Source organism: Bufo bufo, chromosome 3, assembly GCF_905171765.1.
Source record: "Bufo bufo chromosome 3, aBufBuf1.1, whole genome shotgun sequence".
Lineage (NCBI taxonomy): Eukaryota > Metazoa > Chordata > Amphibia > Anura > Bufonidae > Bufo > Bufo bufo.
Genome location: NC_053391.1, coordinates 158,189,769 through 158,212,227, shown reverse-complemented (window position 1 = coordinate 158,212,227; position 22,459 = coordinate 158,189,769). Strand labels below are relative to the sequence as shown.

General features: G+C 43.0%; 1 protein-coding gene across 2 annotated transcripts in view; it reads right to left on the bottom strand.

Moving 5' to 3' along the window:
- The window catches only part of LOC120994865 (acetylserotonin O-methyltransferase-like), a 178,729-nt gene that overhangs the window by 67,509 nt on the left and 88,761 nt on the right, over positions 1 to 22,459 (bottom strand). For both annotated transcript variants that reach the window (XM_040423732.1, XM_040423733.1), the window contains exon 6: positions 9,829 to 9,969. In XM_040423732.1, the coding sequence (XP_040279666.1) occupies positions 9,829 to 9,969 (141 nt within the window). The remainder of the gene's footprint in view (positions 1 to 9,828; positions 9,970 to 22,459) is intronic.

The following is a 22,459-nucleotide window of genomic DNA, read 5'->3' as shown; positions in this document are numbered from 1 at the left end:
TTCTGCGCCCTGCCGTGTGCCCGTACAGCAGTTTAAGACCACATATGGGGTGTTTCTGTAAACTACAGAATCAGGGCCATAAATAATGAGTTTTGTTTGGCTGTTAACCCTTGCTTTGTAACTTAAAAAAAAATATTAAAATGCTAAATCTGCCAAAAAAGTGAAATTTTGAAATTGTATCTCTATTTTCCATTAAATCTTGTGCAACACTTAAAGGGTTAACAAAGTTTGTAAAATCAGTTTTGAATACGTTGAGGGGTGTAGTTTCTTAGATGGGGTCACTTTTATGGAGTTTCTACTCTAGGGGTGCATCAGGGGGCTTCAAATTGGACATGGTGAAAATAAACCAGTCCAGCAAAATCTGCCTTCCAAAAACCAAACGGCGCACCTTTCACTCTACGCCCCGCTGTGTGGCCGTACAGTAGTTTACGGCCACATATGGGGTGTTTCTGTAAACGGCAGGATAAGGGCAATAAAGATACAGTCTTGTTTGGCTGTTAACCCTTGCTTTGTTAGTGGAAAAAATGGGTTAAAATGGAAAATTAGGCAAAAAAATGAAATTCTCAAATTTCATCCCCATTTGCCAATAACTCTATTCAACACCTAAAGGGTTAACGAAGATTGTAAAATCAGTTTTAGAATGGGGTCATTTTTGGGTGGTTTCTATTATGTAAGCCTCGCAAAGTGACTTCAGAGCTGTAGTGGTCCCTAAAAATTGGGTTTTTAGGTAAATTTCAGAAAAATTTCAAGATTTGCTTCTAAACTTCTAAGCCTTGTAACATCCCCAAAAAATAAAATCTCATTCCCAAAATAATTCAAACATGAAGTAGACATATGGGGAATGTAAAGTCATCCCAATTTTTGGGGGTATTACTATGTATTACAGAAGTAGAGAAACTGAAACTTTGAAATTTGCTAATTTTTCAAAATTTTTGGTAAATTAGTTATTTTTTTATGCAAAAAAAAATATTTTTTTTTACTTCATTTTACCAGTTTCATGAAGTACAATATGTGATAAAAAAAACAATCTCAGAATGGCCTGGATAAGTCAAAGCGTTTTAAAGTTATCACCACTTAAAGTGACACTGGTCAGATTTGCAAAAAATGGCCTGGTCCTCATGGTGAAATTAGGCTGTGTCCTTAAGGGGTTAAAGGTGGAAAAAGTTCTGAAATGATTTATCTTTTTTTACAGCACAGAAACCTGACATTTTAACAGAGGTGTGTAGACTTTTTATATCCACTGTGTATATATATATACAGTACAGACCAAAAGTTTGGACACACCTTCTCATTCAAAGAGTTTTCTTTATTTTCATGACTATGAAAATTGTAGATTCACACTGAAGGCATCAAAACTATGAATTAACACATATGGAATTATATACATAGCAAACAAGTGTGAAACAACTGAAAATATGTCATATTCTAGGTTCTTCAAAGTAGCCACCTTTTGCTTTGATTACTGCTTTGCACACTCTTGGCATTCTCTTGATGAGCTTCAAGAGGTAGTCCCCTGAAATGGTTTTCACTTCACAGGTGTGCCCTGTCAGGTTTAATAAGTGGGATTTATTGCCTTATAAATGGGGTTGGGACAATCAGTTGCGTTGAGGAGAAGTCAGGTGGATACACAGCTGATAGTCCTACTGAATAGACTGTTAGAATTGGTATTATGGCAAGAAAAAAGCAGCTAAGTAAAGAAAAACGAGTGGCCATCATTACTTTAAGAAATAAAGGTCAGTCAGTCAGCCGAAAAATTGGGAAAACTTTGAAAGTAAGGGCTATTTGACCATGAAGGAGAGTGATGGGGTGCTGCGCCAGATGACCTGGCCTCCACAGTCACCGGACCTGAACCCAATCGAGATGATTTGGGGTGAGCTGGACCGCAGAGTGAAGGCAAAAGGGCCAACAAGTGCTAAGCATCTCTGGGAACTCCTTCAAGACTGTTGGAAGACCATTTCAGGGGACTACCTCTTGAAGCTCATCAAGAGAATGCCAAGAGTGTGCAAAGCAGTAATCAAAGCAAAAGGTGGCTACTTTGAAGAACCTAGAATATGACATATTTTCAGTTGTTTCACACTTGTTTGTTATGTATATAATTCCACATGTGTTAATTCATAGTTTTGATGCCTTCATAGTCATGAAAATAAAGAAAACTCTTTGAATGAGAAGGTGTGTCCAAACTTTTGGTCTGTACTGTATATATATATATATATTAAAAAACAATAACAAAAATAACAAAAAACAAAGTTTGGTGACCTCCTTCGCCTCTTCCCCCTGCACTGCCACATCCGTCTCCTCCGTCTGCACCTCCACGTTGGAATCTTCTGCCTGCACAGTCACGTCTGTCTCCTCCTCCACTGGGACCTCTGCCTACTGGCTCAAAATTATGTCCTTTTTTGGCAGGGTAGAAAAGTATTACCGGGAGCACCTAGCCATTGTTGTACTACGTTGCAGTTTGTGTGTTCTCTTTGCTATTTCCCAATGTTTTGGGATCTCCACAAACCAAAAAATAACAAATTAAAAACTTTTTTTTTTTTTTAAAAAGGTGGTGAGCTCCTCCTCCGTCTGCACCGCCACATCCGCTTCCTCCTCCACTGGTACCTCCGATTATTATGTCTTATATTGACAGAGTAGAGCAGTATACCGGCCGCACACATCCATTGTTATACTGCAGCGCACTTTATGCGTTCTCTTTGCCATCTCCCAATGTTTTGTGGTTGACAGTTACCAAATTCCCCCCCCCCCCTCAAATAAAATTAAGTATTGTAATAAGACGACCTATTTTGCATCCATCCAACTAATGTGGGAGAGGAAATTCTTCTGTGGAGTGTGTCTGTGAAAGTCATTAATTAAAAAAAATATATATAGGAATACCCCCTTGATCCGTCGAACTGTTGCAAGAGAGGAAATTCTTCTGTGGAGTGTGTCTGTGAAAGTCATAATTTTTTGGGGAAAATTAGGAACACCCCCTTCATCCGTCTAACTGTTGTGGAAGAGGAAATTCTTCTGTGACACTCTGACAATTCTTTTTTTTTAACACCCCTTTGGCAACCGTGTTACTGCAGTAGGAGAAAAATTATTTTAATATATAGTCCCCAGATAGGGGACATATGAGATCTATAACTGAGTCAACATTTTTACTCAGTTTTAACCCAAGACATACAAGCACCAAACTGTTATGCTGTGGCCCTTAGCAACCTGACACAGAATTTACGGACACATGGGAAAAAACAAACAGAAACTGGCTTCCTCCCCCACCTCCTCCCCCTTTTCCACCTACACCTCCACGTCCACTTCCTCCTCCATTCGGAACTCCACCTCCTGGTTTAAGAATATTAAGTATTATTTTGGCAGAGTAGAGAAATATACTGGCTACCCACCAAAAATGACTAAAGGTCCCACATAGACTTGACAGACACATAATAATATGAATAAAAATAATAATAAAGTGTTGGCTTTTTCCTCCACCTCTTCCACCTACACCGCCACGTCCACAGCCTCCTCAACTTCCTACTCCACTTGGACTTCCGCCTCTTGTTTCAAGATTGTTATTTTTTATTTTTATGTATTTTATGTTATTTTAAGTAATTTCACTATCCACATTTGTTTGCAGGCCAATTGTACTGCTCTTACGCCTTTTTGCAGCCCTATAGCCCTTTCTAGGACTTTTTTTACAGCCATTTTAGTTCCCCCAAACTTCGGGTCCCCATTGACTTCAATGGAAATGGTTGTTCATTGACTTAAAATAACATAAAATACATAAAAATAAAAAATAATAATCTTGGACCAGGAGGTGTAAGACCAAGTGGTTGAGGAGGCTATAGACGTGGCCGTGTAGGTGGAAGAGATGGAGGAGGAGGCCAACACTGTTTTTGTTGGGGGTTTTTTCCTTTCATTTTTTATTTTTTTTATTTGTTAATTCTGTGTGTGATCTATACCCATTTTTGGGGTGCGGCAGATATATTTTTCTACTCTGCCAAAGTAACAAGTGGAGGTCCGAGTAGAGTAGGAGGAGGCGGAAGTGGCGCTGTAGGTGGCAGAGGCGCAGTAGGCGGGGGAGGAAGCCTAATACTGTTTCTGTTTTGTTTTTTTTAACTGTGAATTCTGTGTGTGACCTTTAGCCTTTTTTTTTTTTTTTTGGTGTGGCCAGTATATCTCTCTACTCTGCCAATATGACATAATAATCTTAAGCCAGGAGGAGCAAATGTGGCAGTGTAAGCGGAAGAGGTGGATGTGGCAGTGTAGACGGAAGAGGCGGAGGAGGTAGCCAACAATTTTATTTTTATTTTTTATTCTAGTCTTCTTTATTATTATTTTTTGGTATGTGGAGGCCCCAAAACAATGGGAAATAGCAAAGAGAATGCACAAAGTGCACTGGAGTATAACCATGGCTGGGTGCAGCTGATATACCTTTCTACTCTGCCAATATAAGACATAATAATCTTGAGCCAGGAGGTGGAGGTCCGAATGGAGGAGGAGGCAGACGTAGCGGTGTAGGTGGAAGAGGCAGAAAAGGTAGCCAACAATTTATTTTTTATTTATTTTTGCTTTGTGGTTTGTGGAGGCCCCAAACCATTGGGAAATAGCAAAGAGAATGCACAAAGTGTGCTAGAGTATAACAATAGCTGGGTACAGCCGGTGTACCTCTCTAATCTGCCCAAGGTACGGACAAGTCTGATGGTATCCATGCCTGGTTCATTTTAATGAACGTGAACTTGCCAACGTTGGCTGTGGACAGGTGAATGCGCTTGTCCGTAATCACTCCCCCTGCTGCGCTTAATACAAGTTTGGGGACAATACACTTGCAGGGCAGGCCAGCACCTCCATGCATTAACAGCAAGCTCAGGCCATGGTCCCAATTTAGAGACCTATAAGTTAAATGGGGCAGACCTATCACTCAGTACATGCAGACATGTGCACACATAGAGTTCCACCATGTTGCTGAAACGCTGACACCTGCTAAGACTGTCCATATCAGATGGGAGGTGTAATGTCTGTGTCCTCTGTATGTCACCCAGGGTGTCACCCTGCTGTGAACGTGGATCTTCCTCCTCATCATCAAAACTGCGCCCTGGCTGGACAGTTGCATACCTGGCTACTGTTGGTGCAGAAATCCACCCTCCAAGCCACCTGTGGACGACTGGTCTGAAAAACATGGGAATGATCTCTGTTCGTCCTCCTCTCCCTCCTGTGACACATCATCATCCATCATCGCCCAAAGTGTTTTTTCAAGTAGACATAGAAGTGGGATAGTAACACTGAGGACGGCGTTATTGGCACTGGTCATGTTTGTGGAATACAAAAACAGTGCAACATGGAACACACATCCTGTATGAAGGCCCACTGGATGGTGGTGAAGTGGTGCTGTTCCGCAGAGCGACTTACCCATGCGTGCTGCAGTTGAAATTCTACTATCGCCTACTGCTGCTCGAACAATCTCTCCAGCATGTGCAAGGTGGAGTTCCACCTTTAGGGTACGTCATATATGAGACAGTGAGTGGGAAGGCAGAAGTTACACTGCAGCGCAGACAGGCAAGCAGCAGGGTGAGAAAGCCAAAAGCACGCACAGACGATCAACACTTTCTCCAGCAGCTCTGACATATCGGGCTAATTTTTCAGGAACCTCTGCACCACCAAATTCAGCAAATGCACCAGGCAAGGGATGTGTGTCAAACAGGCTAGGCCCAGAGCTGCTACAAGATTTTGTGCGTTGTCGCACACCACCAGGCAGGGCTTCAGGCTCAGCGGCACCAACCACTCATCTGCTGCCGTTTCCCCCTGGCTGTGCTGAAGTTGGTGGTGCAGGTGTTGCACTGATGTGATGAGGCAGTAGAGTAGGAACAGGAGGAGAAAGTGGAGTAGTAGTATGAGGAATAAGCAACAGGAGGCACAGAGAAACGTCCAGCAATCCTTGGTGGCAGTAGGATGTGTGTCAAATTGTTTTCCGCCTCGGGCCCAGTCGCCACTACATTTATCCAGAGGGCAGTAAGGGAGATACAGTTGCAAGAAAAAGTATGTGAACCCTTTGGAATGATATGGATTTCTGCACAAATTGGTCATAAAATGTGATCTAATCTTCATCTAAGTCATAACAATAGACAATCACAGTCTGCTTAAACTAATAACACACAAAGAATTAAATGTTACCATGTTTTTATTGAACACACCATGTAAACATTCACAGTGCAGGTGGAAAAAGTATGTGAACCCTTGAATTTAATAATTGGTTGAACCTCCTTTAGCAGCAATAACTTTAACCAAACGTTTCCTGTAGTTGCAGATCAGACGTGCACAACAGTCAGGAGTAATTCTTGACCATTCCTCTTTGCAGAACTGTTTCAGTTCAGCAATATTCTTGGGATGTCTGGTGTGAATCGCTTTCTTGAGCTCATGCTACAGCATCTCAATCGGGTTGACGTCAGGACTCTGACTGGGCCACTCCAGAAGGCCTATTTTCTTCTGTTTAAGCCATTCTGTTGTTGATTTACTCCTATGGTTTGGGTCGTTGTCCTGTTGCAACACTCATCTTCTGTTGAGCTTCAGCTGGTGGACAGATGGCCTTAAGTTCTCCTGCAAAATGTCTTGATAAACTTGGGAATTCATTTTTCCTTCGATGATAGCAATCTGTCCAGGCCCTGACGCAGGAAAGCAGCCCCAAACCATGATGCCCCCACCACCATACTTCACAGTTGGGATGAGGTTTTGATGTTGGTGTGCTGTGCCTCTTTTTCTCCACACATAGTGTTGTGTGTTTCTTCCAAACAGCTCCACTTTGGTTTGATCTGTCCACAGAAAATTTTGACATTACTGCTGTGGAACATCCAGGTGCTCTTGTGCAAACTGTAAACATGCAGCAATGTTTTTTTTGGACAGCAGTGGCTTCATCTGTGGGTATGCTCCCATGAAATCCATTCTTGTTTAGTGTTTTACATATCGTAGATTCGCTAACAGGGATGTTAGCATATGCCAGAGACTTTTGTAAGTCTTTAGCTGACACTCTAGGATTCTTATTCACCTCATTGAGCAGTCTGCGCTGTGCTCTTGCAGTCATCTTTACAGGACGGCCACTCCTAGGGAGAGTAGCAGCAGTGCTGAACTTTCTCCATTTATAGACAATTTGTCTTAACATGGACTGATGCACGTCAAGGCTTTTGGAGATACTTTTATAACCCTTTCCAGCTTTATGGAAGTCAACAATTCTTAATCGTAGGTCTTCTGAGAGCTCTTTTGTGCCAGGCATCATTCACATCAGGCAATGCTTCTTGTGAAAAGCAAACCCAGAACTGGTGTGTGTTTTTTATAGGGCAGGGCAGCTGTAACCAACACCTCCAATCTCATCTCATTGATTGGACTCCAGTTGGCTGACACCTCACTCCAATTAGCTCTTGGAGAGGTCATTAGTCTAGGGGTTCACATACTTTTTCCACCTGCACTGTGAATGTTTGCATGGTGTTCAATAAAAACATGGTAACATTTAATTATTTGTGTGTTATTAGTTTACGCAGACTGTGATTGTCTATTGTTGTGACTTAGATGAAGATCAGATCACATTTTATGACCAATTTGTACAGAAATCCATATCATTCCAAAGGGTTCACATACTTTTTCTTGCAACTGTATAACGTCCCTGCCCATGCGTACTGGTCCACATATTGCTGGTTATGTGGACCTTGCCACTAATGGCATTGCGCAGCGCACATTTAATTTTTTCCACCACTTGTTTGTGCAGGGCAGGGATGGACCCTCTGGAAAAATAGTGGCGCCTGGGAACCACATTGTGCTGGTGCTGTGTGACTCCCACCTCTTCCTTCAAACTGCACATGGAACTCAGATGACCAGAATGCCATGTGAGGTCTAGGACCTCATCATCCTTCATAATTTTTTCCACCCACTCCTCACCCCTGCCCTTCTGGCCGGTCTGCACACTGCACAAAGCCCCAGCAGTTGACACCTGTGTTTTGTCATCATAATCAGAGATGTGCTGCGGTCCTCTCATGTCCTCATCATAAGTGACTGCTGCATGACTTGGGGCTCAGTAGGGGTTGAGTTGGAAGACAGATGCCCGTGGGTCTCCTAAAAAATTACTATAGGTCACCGACGCAATTAACAGATTTATTAACTGTAAGACGGATGAAAATGGAGTGTTATTTAAAAATAAAATGGCTGTGTCACCGACACAATTAACAAGCTGATTTACTCTGCTACTACAATAAGACAGATACAATGGTAGACTTTGGAACCCCAAAAAATTGCTTTGTGTCACTGATAAAATTTCCACAGTGATTTGCTTTGTTTCATCGACACAATAAACAGACTGATAAACCTCCTATAACAGGTAGACAAATGAGAATGCAGTGTGATGAACCCAAAAAAAATTTGCTTTGTTTCACTGACACAATTAACAAACTGATTAACTATTGTATTTCCATGTCACAGGGGCAATTGAAGTGTTTTGCACCCAAAAAAATAGTTGTCACCGACACAAGTAACATACTCATTTACTCTGGATCAACTTGTAGGATGACAGGCCGAACTGGATGGACAAATGTCTTTTTTCGGCCTTATGTACTATGTTACTATGTTACTATGTTACTCTCCTATTACAGTTAGAAGGATGATTATAAAAAAAAAATTGCTTTGTGTCACCGACACAATGAACAGACTTATTAATTGTCCTATCACAGTTAGACAGATGAGAATGCGTGTGATGAACCCCAAAAAAATTGCTTTCTGTCACCGTCACAATTAACAGACTGATTAACTATTGTACTTTCGTGTCACGGGGTCAATTGAAGTATTTTGCACACAAGAAATGGATTTAGAATGGGATGTCATAAAACCTCCTGCATGGGTCTCCAAATAATTTTGTCGATACAGTTTATTCATACTGCCGCTACATGATAAATGGAGAACCTGAGAAAGGTCATAAGCATACACAGTATATTTGACTCTCAGTGTAGATTCCACAATGTATTATGCCTTATAGATTAAAAGAAATGCAGTACAATCTCTGTGAATGTAGCCTTGCAGCACTGGGGTCCTAAGTTGGATTCTGACCAAGGACAACATCTGCAGGGCATTTTTATGTTCTCCCCTGGTTTGTGTGGGTTTCCCTCCAGGTACTCCGGTTTCCTCCCACACTCCAAAAACATACTGATGGGGAACTTAGATTGTGAGCCCCATTGGGAACAGCTTGATGCTAATGTCTGTAAAGCGCTGCAGAATATAGTAGTGCTGTATAAGTGCATAAAATAAATAAATGAAGATCTTAACCATTAAAGGGAGTCTGTCACCAGCATTTCACTTTTTTAACCCTTCCCACAGCTCCCTAGCATGCTTACAGTTAATAAAAACGTTACCTCTGGCATCAATCCTGGACTTATAGAACCCTCAAAAACGATCTTTATAAGATATGCAAATGAGGGCTCGCAAGTGCCCAGGGGCGGCGTTACTCTCCTAGGTGCCCTGCTTGCTCAGCCTTCTCATTGCGTCCCCCCGCCCCTTCCTACCCTCTGCCCGCCCATCCTTTCCCTCTGACCGCCTTTGTACTAACTTGTTATGCTGCCGATATCCCGCGCCGGCGCACTCATTCCTTTGGCCGGCGCATGCGCACTGCGATGCCCATTCCTTGTACGGCATCACAGTAACTATTGCGCATGCGACGCGAAAATCGGCTGTGGGAAGGGTTAAAAAAGTGAAATGCTGGTGACAGACTCCCTTTAACAGCAATTCCATATTTTATATCCATACACTTTGAATGTACAGTAGAATAAGAAAACCATTATATGAATTTGAAATTTTGTCATTTCTTTCTTTTATATACTGCACCTTCCAGGAAATGTATCTGTTGTTCCTTGTCTGTTACAAAATGCTTCTTAGCTGATTGCACAACTTTTGGCAGGTCCATAATGGTGACTGTTGACTCCTTATATGTAGATACAAGTTGTTTTGCAAGACTTCCTGTACATCCTATAAGAGAAGGGGGTGTGTAAATTGGGATATATGATGGTTTCTTGGTCCATGACTACCAGCAGGCCTGGTACATATTCCCATCACATATAATCAAAAGCAAAAAATAGAAAGGCCACACGTGTTAAATTATGCAAATTCAGTGATACGTTAATCCAGTGGTGTAACCAGTGATGCATTTCATATCATCTGCCTTGTTGACAAATGTGCTTTGCTAGCATAGTATAATTTTTAAAGTTTTAGTATAAAAGACCTGAAAACCTGAGACCTGGAGTGTAATAATATTACAGGCTATAGCTACTAGAGAGGGGTCGTTGATCCAGGGAGTTATTCTGATTGCCTGATTGGAGTCGGGAAGGAATTTTTTTATTCCCCTAAAGTGGAGAAAATTGGCTTCTACCTCACAGTTTTTTTTTTGCCTTCCTCTGGATCAACTTGCAGGATGACAGGCCGAACTGGATGGACGGATGTCTTTTTTCGGCCTTGTGTACTGTGTTACTGTGTAAAAAAGGAATGGGTTGCTGGAGCAGAAATAGAAGGGAAGACTACACTTCATGGTGAGGACATTCAGTTTAGGCTGATTAATAAGCATCGTTAGTTGACATATGTAAGCGCTCTTCAAACAAGATGTAGGTTGCTCTCACAGAGCTTCCATTATGGAGAAGTCAGGCATTTTCAGCCTGTTGGAGCCATCATGATAACTGCTGTGGACAATGAGGGAGATTTTTTCAATAATGTTATTAGCTTCAAAAAAAATTATATGTTCTATTTTTTTGCGGTGCGAACGGATCACGGACCCATTCAAATTGTGGTCCCCAATAACCGGCCGCACAATAGCTGTGTGCATGAGGCCTTATAGTGACATTTTGATTAATCAGACCCTGTCTCTGCTGTTCAAGAAAATTGCAATGGATTTAGTGGGTACCATAGTCAAGTCAGTCAGTCAGACACCAGTACATTTGGTTGTTATAGATTACAGTATGCCAACCATTACCCTGAATCTGTGTCGTTAAGAAACATGGCTTCTAAAAACAATGCAAGTGAGTTATTTTACATGTTCTCCTGCACAGGGATCCCTAAATGTCAAAGGTTATGAAAGAGTTATGCGATTTGTTTAAAATCATACATATACGTACCTCTGTGTATCACTTCCAGACTGATGGGTTAGTTGAGAGCTTTAACAAAAACTTGAGGCATGTTTTTAAAAAGGTAGTTGAAAAGGATTGCCATGATTGGGAATACCTATTGCCATACCTAATGTTTTTTTTATCAGAGAGATGCCTCAGGCTTCTACAGGGTTTTCTCCTTTTGAATTAGTTTATGGTTGACACCGAAGAGGCTTTCTAGACATTACCACGGAAACATGTGAGACAGAATTATCATATAGCATGTGGCCCGGATGAAAGATTGGATAACTACAGACATGCCTATTGTCAAAGAGCATCTGCATAGAGCCCAAGATGCTCAAAGCAGAATTTGTAACCGGTCTGAAAAAGGGAGGAATTTTAGTCCAGGGAATAGAGTACTCATTTTGGTCCCTACGGTGGAAAGTAAGCAAAGTCTTAGCAAAGTGGCAGGGCCCCTACAACAGTGTAGAAAGGGTGGGTCAAGTAAACTAAAAAGTGCACCAACCAGATAGGAAAAAGCTTTCCTAGATTTGTCATGTTAACCTGATAAAGCCTTGGAAAGACAGGAAATCATTGGTGGCCACAAATACTCTTCTTAGTGAGGTGTCACAACCAACTCTCCCTGACAAAACAGGGGAGTCACTTTCAGTGCCACAGCAACATGATGTAAAAGAGTTCCTTCAGAAAAACAAAGATACATTTTCTGAGCTATGTACCAAGCTGTACAGACCTAATAAAATACAATATTAGGACTGAGCCTAACAGTAAAGTGAACCTTAAGCCATACAGTATACCAGAAGAATGCAGAGAGGTGGTGTGCGCTGAGGTCAAGAGCATGCATGATTTAGGAGTCATTGAAGAATCAACCAGTGAGTGGTTGAGCCCAATTGTAGTAATCCCAATGCCCAATAGGACATGAACGTTTTGTAATGACTTTAGAAAATTTTATGTGGTTTCAAACTTTGATGCATATCCCCTGTCCACAGAAGATGAATTGACTAAGAGGATGGGTAATTCACAACTTTTGATCTCACAAAGGGTTACTGGAAGATACCGTTATAGGATGAGGATAAATAGAAGACTGCATTCTACACTCCAGAGGGGTTGTTTCATTATGTAGCGATGCTATTTGGGTTACATGGAGCCTCTGCTATATTTCTGCTGCACAGATGGATCTGATCTTGAGGCCACATTGTGACTACACAGCGTATTATCTTAAAGGGTTTCTGTCACCAGAATTAACTCTATTAAACTGGCTGACATTAGGGATGTGCTAATGTCAGCAGACCCTAACTCTCCTAATCTCATGCTTATGGATGCCCCCAACTTTAACTTTGATGATATGCTAAATAGCCTCTAGGAGCAGAAGGGGAGTTGATCCTGCTCCTAGAGGCTCTGTTCGCCCACCTCAAGTCACGCCCTGCCGTCCTTGATTGACAAGGCCAGGCAGCGTTCATCTCCTCCTGCCGGCCCTGTGTGCTGGGACTGCGCAGACATGAGATTTATCCAGCACACGGGGCCGGCAGGAGAAGATGAACGCTGGCCCTGTCAATCAAGGATGGCAGGGCGTGACTTGAGGTGGGTGATCGGAGCCTCTAGGATCAGGAGCAATGCCCCCCCTGCTCCTAGATTATTAGCATATCATCAAAGTTAAAATTGTGCAGTAATGGGGGCATTTATAAGCATGAGATTAGGAGAGTTAGGATATGCTGACATTAGCACATCTCAAATGTCATCGAGTTTAATAGGGTTAATTTAGGTGACAAAAACCCTTTAATGATATGGAAATTTTTAGTTTGGACTGGAATTTAGTTCGGACTGTAAAAGTCACTGCTGCAAAGTACAGGATGTGATGGATTCAATTAGTGATGCATGCTTCACAATAAACCTTAGAAAGTGTGCGGTAGCCTACAGGAAGCTAAATACTTTGGCTAAATCATTCGTAGAGATAAGCAAAATTTGCTTTATGATAAATTAATTTGTCACAAAGCACGTTAAATCAGGTCAATCCCACCCTGCAGTTAAATCTATCTCACTATACATCCCTGTGCATTGCAGCAATATGCATAGCTAGCCCTTTCTGGTAGCGAAACAGTTACTGTGTGTCAGAATAACAGACTGGTCACATATATGGACGTGCACATCATCGTGCAGACCACCAAAAGTCCTAGCTAACCCTTGGCTAAACCAAAAGAAAAGCATACAGCAGCATTCAGTAAAGCAAAAAAAAAACAAAAAAAAACGCTGCACGTACCTGCAGGAGCTGTGTCACAATGACTATTTAGTGGAATAATATAAGGACATGGAGGCAGAGCCAATAAAGTAGTGGAGAAAAAAAAAGATTCTTTAATCCATGTTGTGGCAGAGTGAACACATGCTTTTAAATTCATTCTGTTAGCTGTAGTATGACTGTGCGTCACTATTAGGCTTAGTTAACACTAGTGTTGATCGAGCATGCTCATGCTCAGCAGATGGACAATGACCCAATGCATACTGCAAAAACAACCAAAGAGTTTTTTAAGGGAAAGAAGTGGAATGTTATGCAATGGTCAAGTCAATTACCTGACCTGAATCCGATTGAGCATGCATTTCACTTGCTGAAGACAAACTGAAGGAAAAATGCTCCAAGAACAAGCAAGAACTGAAGACAGTTGCAGAAGAGGCCTGGCAGAGCATCACCAGGGATAAAACCCAGCGTCTGGTGATGTTTATGCGTTCCAAAATTCAGGCTGTAATTGACTGCAAAGGATTTGTAACCAAGTATTAAAAAGTGAAAGTTTTAATTTATGATGATTATTCTGTCCCATTACTTTTGGTCCCTTAACAAGATGGAGGCACATACGCAAACTGTTGTAATTCCTACACCGTTCACCTGATTTGGATGTAAATGCCCTCGAATTAAAGCTGACAGTCTGCAGTTAAAGCACATCTTGTTTGTTTCATTTCAAATCCATTGTGGTGGTGTATAGAGCCAAATATGTTAGAATTGTGTCGATGTCCCAATATTTATGGACCTGACTGTAAATTAACTTTGCATGATATTCTAATTTTTCCAGTTTGACCTGCATATTTTTAGCGCACCCTGCGCTAAATTGCTAAAACTTAACATACCCAAAAGTCCTTTTAAGGACTGTTGTGTGTGGCAGCAATATCTACCTTTAGCGCATCCTGTGCTAAATGGCGTGCAATAGTTAGGCCGCTCCAGACAGCGACATTACCATCGCCACCTCTCTTGTGTGCACATCCAAAAAAAATTGGGGACATGCAGTGTATTTTTTCCGTAGAAGGTGTCCGCTGCGGACAGTGACATTAGCTGCACCACATCTCCTGTGTAAAGTGTGTGCATACAAAAATATCTGTGACATACATTGTCCTTTTTCAATAGACGGTGTCCGCTTCTGACTTTGACATTGGGTGCAGTGTACTCAAGTTGTGCGTAGTAGGTGTTTCTGGGTGTAGTAGTGCAATATACACTAACCTGGTACAGCTGACTCTCTGCAAGGGCAGGTATAGGTAGGAATAGTTCGTGACGCCAGTGCCAAGTAAACGGTGGCACGCCGTTTGCGGAAAGCAGAAATAAATTGAGGAAACGTGGAATTAAAACAGAACTTGAACTTTAGTAGTTTTAAGCAGAGACAATCTTGGAAACGCAGTTCCTCAGCATACAGTCGATTTTGCAATTCGGTCGATGCAGGCAATTCAGTACAGCAGGGTAATTACAGAGTGTTGAACACAGGACTTGCAGCAAAGGAGCTTGCACTCTAATTCTGTCTGATCCTGGAATGTAGCATTTCTTCACCAAGGCCCATTAACCTAAGTCTGGCTTTATATCCTTGATTATGGCTTTTATAAGTACCTCCTCTGTCTTTCTCAGTACCTCTGGCTTTCCTGATCTTTGCCTCTGTCTCTCTCAGCTTCCTCAGGCTCTAGAAACTTCTGAGCTCTGGTCTAGACTGACTTCTGCACTCCACACTAGATCAGGTTACACTGCCTTGCACTTCCCTGACTGGCCTTATATAAACTAGGGCTCTCTAGCTCCCTCTAATGCCTAAGAGCTGGAATGACACCCCTAGCCGGCCTGTACATGCAAGTTTCAGTAACAGGGAAATACATGCATTACATGACATTTTATAAAACTGACATATACCAACTTTCCATAATTAAGGAGGGACGACAGCACACCAAGTGACCTTTGGTAGTGACGGGTATTACAACTCCCGTACACTACACATTATCTGCGCCACATCTCCTGTGTAAAGTGTGCAGATCCCAAAAATATCTGTGACATACAGTGTCCTTTTTCAATTGACTGTGTCAGCTTCTGACAGTGACATTAGCTGCGCCACATCTCCTGCGTAAAGTGTGCGCATCCCAAAAATATCTGTGATATACAGTATACTTTTTCAATAGACGGTGTCCGCTTCTGACAGTGACATTAGCTATGCCACATCTCCTGTGTATAGTGTGTGCAGATTTTTTTTTTATCTGTGACATACAGTGTACTTTTTTAATAGACAGTGTCCACTTCTGACAGTGACATTAGCTGCGCCACATCTCCTATGTAAAGTGTGCAGATCCGAAAAATATCTGTGACATACAGTGTACTTTTTCAATAGACGGTGTCTGCTTCTGACAGTGACATTAGCTGCGCCACATCTCCTGTGTAAAGTGTGCGCAGAAAAAATGTATATGTGACACCCAGGGTCCTTTTTCTATAGACGGTGTCTGCTTCTGACAGTGACATTAGCTGCGCCACATCTTCGCGTAAAGTGTGCATCCCAAAAATATCTGTCACATACAGTGTACTTTTTCAATAGACGGTGTCCGCTTCTGACTTTGACATTAGCTGCGCCACGTCTCCAGTGTAAAGTGTGGGCATCCCAAAAATATCTGTGACATACAATGTCCTTTTTCAGTAGACGATATCCACTGCGGACAGTGACATTAGCTTCGCCACATCTCCAGTGTAAAGTGTGCGCATCCCAAAAATATCTGTGACATACAGTGTACTTTTTCAATAGACGGTGTCCGCTTCTGACAGTGACATTAGCTATGCCACATCTCCTGTGTAAAGTGTGCACAGATTTTTTTTATCTGTGAAATACAGTGTACTTTTTCAATAGACGGTGTCTGCTTCTTACAGTGACATTAGCTGCGCCACATCTCCTATGTAAAGTGTGCACAGAAAAAAATTATCTGTGAAATACAGTGTACTTTTTCAATAGACTGTCGCCGCATCTGACAGTGACATTAGCTGTGTCACATCTCCTGTGTAAAGTGTGCGCAGAAAAAAATTATCTGTGAAATACAGTGTACTTTTTTCGTAGACGCTACGGACAGTGACATTACCAGTTGTACCTCTCCTGTATTAGATTTCCTCATCCCAAATACCTGTGACATTCCCTGTAATTTTTTATTAGCCGCTGGTGACAGCATTGACATTATCTGCGGGATATCTCCTGTGTGACGTTTCCACATCCCACATACCTTTAATATGAAGAATGCGAGCAGTAAGGGATGGCGCAGTGGCCGTGATGCTAATGGTGCACACAGAGGCCGTGGCCCTGGGCACGGGGAAACTGTGCCTGCTGCAGGAGCACAAGAAAAACCATCATCCACGATACCTAGCTTCATGTCCCAGTTTGCAGGGCGTCGCAAGACAAAACTCTTGAAGTCAGACCAGTATGACCAGGTGGTCGTTTGGATTGCAGCAGATAATGCTTCCAGTCGGTTAAGCACCACCCTGTCTTCCACCAAGTCCAGTCTCAGTAGCCAAGAGTCTGCTCAACACAATTCTCATCCTGATCCTCCTTCCTTCCACAATGGAGAGTCTGGGCAAACAAGTGATCCCACATTCGGATATTCCGAGGAGCTCTTTTCTGCGCCATTCCTTGATTTTGCTCTCTCGCCAAGCAAGCTTGAAGAAGGAAAGATCTTGTGCCCTGATTCCCAAACTTTTGAGCATCCACAGACACAAGAATATGGCATTGGGGAATGGCAATTACTGTTTAATGAGGTGGATGATGATGAGACACAGTTGCCAATAAGTAAAACGGCAATTACTGTCTCAAGAGGTTGATGAAGAGGATGAAACACAGTTGTCAATCACTGAGGTTGTGGTTAGGTCAACAAGTCAGGAGGATAACCAGAGTGAGGAAGTGGAAGAGGAGGTGGTGAACGATGAAGGCACTGACCCAACCTGGGAAGGTGAAAAGCTGAGCGAGGACAGCAGTACAGAGGGGGAGGGATCTGCTGCACTGTAACAGGCTGGAAGAGGCAGTGGAGTGGCAAAAGGGAGAAAACGGGCCACACCAAACAGGCCCGCAACTGTTCCATGGAGCACCCCCTTGCGAAAAATCTCCGTTGCCAAGGGGTAGGTGTTCTGCAGTATGGCACTTTTTTAGGGAAAGTGCGGATGACGAAAGAGCAGTAGTTTGCAAACTGTGCTGTACCAAAATTAGCTAAGGTGTGAACACTAGAAACCACACCACCACCAGCTGTCACGGTCCCTCCTGTGAGAGAGGTGAGAAGATCGGATAGACTTGCTGCACGTGAGGCTATCTGACAGGTCCCTCTGTTTTCCTCTATGTATGTTGCTGTTTGGAAGGATCTCAACTCTCCTCAGGCGCCGCTCATTATCAGTGATGAGGCTCTATTTAGATTTGCCTCACACTGTTGACCATGCGGTTGAGAGTTTCTGCTTGGAGTTGCTAGTGCAGGTTTGTCTTGGATCTCCTGCTTCTCCACACATCTCTAAGCTAAGTACTTGTTGCCTTCGCTGTTTCTTATTATCTGGTGTGTGTTGTTTCTAGGCCTCGGGGAGACGCTGGTTCCTTCATTCTGGAAGGAACCAGCTGTCTCACCCTCTGCTACCTATCCTACGGGTCATCAGTTTTAGCAGGGCTTTAGGTATCCGGTGTATGAGTATTTCCACCATCAGGATCTGCTCATACTGGCAGGAGTTAGGGAAAGGCCTAGAGATTACTAGGAGGTCACATCCCTCTTCCTTAGCTTTTGAGGACTAGATTGTTGTCTATTTGTTGTGGTGTGTATTTGGTGTTTTCCGTTCCCCTTAAACAGTGACATTATCTACCGCCCAAACCGTTATCCTTTGTTTTATCAGTGCAGCTATGGATACTGTTTCTGCACTGGCCGATCGTATGCAGGGGCTGTCTTTGGAGGTGGCTGACCTCTGCACTGCCATTGCACAGTTTCAGAGACCACAGGCAGTTGGTTCTGGCAGCGGGAACCAGATATGTCCCAGAGCTCCGAAAAAATCCTCTACCGACCGGAGGGATTGTGAACCAGTCTGCAAAGAGAAAGCCCGAGACGGAGTGTCACCTTTCAGCAACAAAATAATAATCCCTACTCTCTGACTCTCGTCCCCAGAAGAGCTAGGACGCAGTCTGAAATATAATTTGCACGATTCCCTGAACCGAACAAAGTTGTCTCTTCCCACGGAAAACCTAAGACCAACCTATAAGAAAAAACTCACATATAATGTGTAGATAACACTGGGGTCTAGCATAATATACTAATCCAACGCAAGAACAGAACCAATAACCCCAAAGAAAGATGGGAGAGACTCACATATAAAATATATGTAATTTATTAAGACATAATCAAATAAGAAACAATATATAAGACATAAGGCACAAGGGTACAGGAGAGGGGGAGACCTCATGTAAGGAGGTCATATACAACCTCCCTCCGAAACACCCAGCTGGCAAGGAAAAAAAAAAACGTCACAGTCCTGGGTATACATCAGCATGAAATATGTGAGAACTGTAGGTTCACTCAACGTAACATATACTCATATGTATGCTGCATGCAAAGAAAAAGTAAATAAACAAAATGCAAGATAAGACCACACATGGCAGACAAGCCCGCCCAGGGGCCAAGGATAGCCGCATGAAATATGCAAATAGCCTGTGAGCTGTAAATACAAGCAGAGGCAAGTGTACCAAGTGTGGACAATAAAAAATTACAGTTAACTGAGCATAGCAACAAAACATATATTACCCATGATATGCTGGACCCAGAGTGTGTGTGACCAAAAGCTGCACCTCGACGTACGTTTCACCTAGAGAGGCTTTGTCAGGCCTTGCCCTGAACCAATATAGGTTAGGTTTTCCGTGGGAAGAGACAACTTTGTTCGGTTCAGGGAAACGTGCAAATTATATTTCAGACTGCGTCCTAGCTCTTCTGGGGACGAGAGTCAGAGAGTGGGGATTATTATTTAGTTGCTGAAAGTTGACACTCAGTCTCGGGCTTTCTCTTTGCCGACTGGTTCACAATCCCTCTGGTCGGTAGATGATTTTTTCGGAGCTCTGGGACGTATCTACGATGACTCAGATCGGGTTTCCCTGGCCAAATCTAAGTTGCGTTCCTTGCGGCAGGGAGAACGTTCTGCTGAATCCTATTGCTCTGAATTTAGGAGGTGGGAAACTAATACAGAGTGGAATGACCCACCTCTCCGTAGTAAATTTTGTCAAGGACTGCCTGAGAACCTGAAGGACGCCTTGGCATTTCACGCTAATCCAGAGTCATTGGAGGCGGCCATGTCTCTGGCGGTGTATATTGATAGACGCCTGAGGGAGAGATCTAAAGTTCCTCTAGCTCTGGACGTATTATCATACAGGCAAGCGGTCTCTTCTGACACTCTGGGTAAAGAGACACTTAAGCTCGCGTCTGGTGATGAGCCAGTGCAATTGGGTCAGGTCACACCTGGACCAGGTGATAAAAACTTTAGGGTTAAGAAAAGACTTTGCTTTTTCTGTGGTCAAGGAGGACATTTTGTTAATGTATGTCCTTATGTTATACATCAATGTGAAAAGGGAAAGAAAAAAAGTCCTAATGTGTCTAGTCCTCTTCTCACTCTTGGTAGTGTGGATGGGAAAGTTGAGAATGTACTTTTGTCTTTTACCGGTATTACCCGATTTTTTTCTGCTTGCCAAGTTGGCGCTAGATTCTAAAACTGTGGAAATGGAAGTATTTATTTAAAGTGGGACAGGGGTTAACTTAGTGGATGGCCAGTTTGTCCGTATGCATGGCGCCCGTGTGCCTTCTGCAATTTGCGGAATGGAGCAGGAGGCCTATTATATAAATGCCTATTGTCTGCAAAACAGACAAGAATAGGACAGGACTCATAATTTTTGCGGGCCCACGGAACGGAACAACGGATGTGGACGGCACACAGATTGCTGTCTGCATCTTTTGCGGACCCATTGAAATGAATGATTCCGTATACGGACCGTATGCGGAATGCAGAAAACGGCCCGTATGCGGAACACAAATAACATTAGTGTGAATGAGCCCTAAAGGTTGGGAGATTCTCATATTGAATCCATTTCATGTTTTGTGCTGGAAGAATTGCCTGCTCCTCTGGTGTTAGGTTTACCATGGTTAACCCAACATAACCCTACTATCGATTGGCAAGCGAGACAGATTCTCGAATGGAGTGATTTCTGCCTTGACAACTGTCTTAGCACGTCGCTTTCTGTTGTAACTACTAAAATGTTACCTCATTTCCTTTTGGATTTTTCTGATGTATTCTCTAAGGGTGGAGACAAGGAGTTGGCTCCTCATTAGGAGTATGATTACCCCGTCAACCTTATTACCGGAGCTAGATTTTCAAAGTCTCGGTTGTAGAGTTGAGCGGACACCTGGATGTTTGGGTTTGCCGGGTATGGCCGAATTTCGCTAAAAAGTTTGAGTTCGGGACCCTAACTTGACTCAAACTTGACACCGAACCCGAACCCCATTGAAGTCAATGGGGACCCAAACATTGGAGGACTAAAATGGCAATAAAAAAGTAATGGAAAGGGCTAGAGGGCTGCAAAATGCAGCTAAATGTGGTTAAGAACATGGAAAGTGCTCTGCAAACAAATGTGGATAGGGAAATGACTTTAACCCCTTAAGGACACAGGGCGTACAGGTACGCCCTGATGTTCTGGTACTTAAAGAGGACCTTTCACTAGAATAAAACATCTAAACTAACTATACAGACATGGAGAGCATCGCCCAGGGATCTCCCTGCACTTACTGTTATACCTGGGCGCCGCTCCGTTCTCCTGTTATAGCCTCCGGTATCTTCATAGTTAAGCTCCACCCAGGGGAACCTGCCGGCGTCTCATTCTCCCAGGCTGTAGCGCTGGCCAATCGCAGTGCTCAGCTCATAGCCTGAGAGTTTTTTTTTCTCTCAGGCTATGAGCTGAGCGCTGCGATTGGCCAGCGCTACAGCCTGGGAGAAGGAGACCCCGGCAGGTTCCCCTGGGTGGAGCCTAACTATGAAGATACCGGAGCCTATATCGGGAGAACGGAGCGGCGCACGGGGATAACAGTAAGTGCAAGGAGATCCCTGGGCGCCGCTCTACATGTCTGTATAGTTAGTTTAGATGTTCTATAATAGTGAAAGGTCCTCTTTAAGGACACAGGGCGTACCTGTATGCCCTGTGTATTTCCGATCACCGCCGCTCGGCAGGCGGTGATCAGAACCCGATACCTGCTCAAATCATTGAGCAGGCACCTTGGCTACATGCAAGGGGTGGTCCCGTGACCCCCCCAGGTCGGTGATTGCCAAAAACCGCAGGTCAATTCAGACCTGCGGTTTGCGGCTTTTCACTGTTGCAGCGGCGATGATCGGCGGTGCCATGGGGTCCCCATGCGGCTATAGGGGGGACTCAATGGCATGGAAGGCATCGTGATGCCTTCCTGAGGCATCGCGCTGCCTTCCGGTGACGAGCCTGTGAGATCCAGCCCCTTGGGTCTCACAGGCTGGAAGCTGTATGAGTAATACACACAATATTACTCATGCAGCCAAGGCATTCCAATACAGAAGTATTGGAATGCATTGTAAAAGGGATTAGACCCCCAAAAGTTGAAGTCCCAAAGTGGGACAAAAAATAAAGTTAAAAAAAAGTTGAAAAAATAAAGTCCCCCCCCAAAAAAAAAATTAAGTTTCAATGAAAAATAAACAAAAATGTCATTTTCCCCAAATAAAGTTAAAAAAAATAGGGAAACAATAGGGGGGAAAAAAAGTAGACATATTAGGTATCGCCGCGTCCATATCGACCGTCTCTATAAACATATAACATGACCTAACCCCTCAGATGATCCCTGTAAAAAATAAAAACTGTGCTAAATAAAATAAAAAATTGTCACCTTACATCACAAAAAGTACAACAGTAAGCGATCAAAAAGGCGTATGCCCACCAAAATAGTACCAATCTAACAGTCACCTCATCCCGCGAAAAATGAGACCCTACCTAAGACAATCACCCAAAAAATAAAAAAACTATGGCTCAGAATATGGAGACACTAAAACATCATTTTTTTTGTTTTAAAAAAGCTGTTATTGTGTA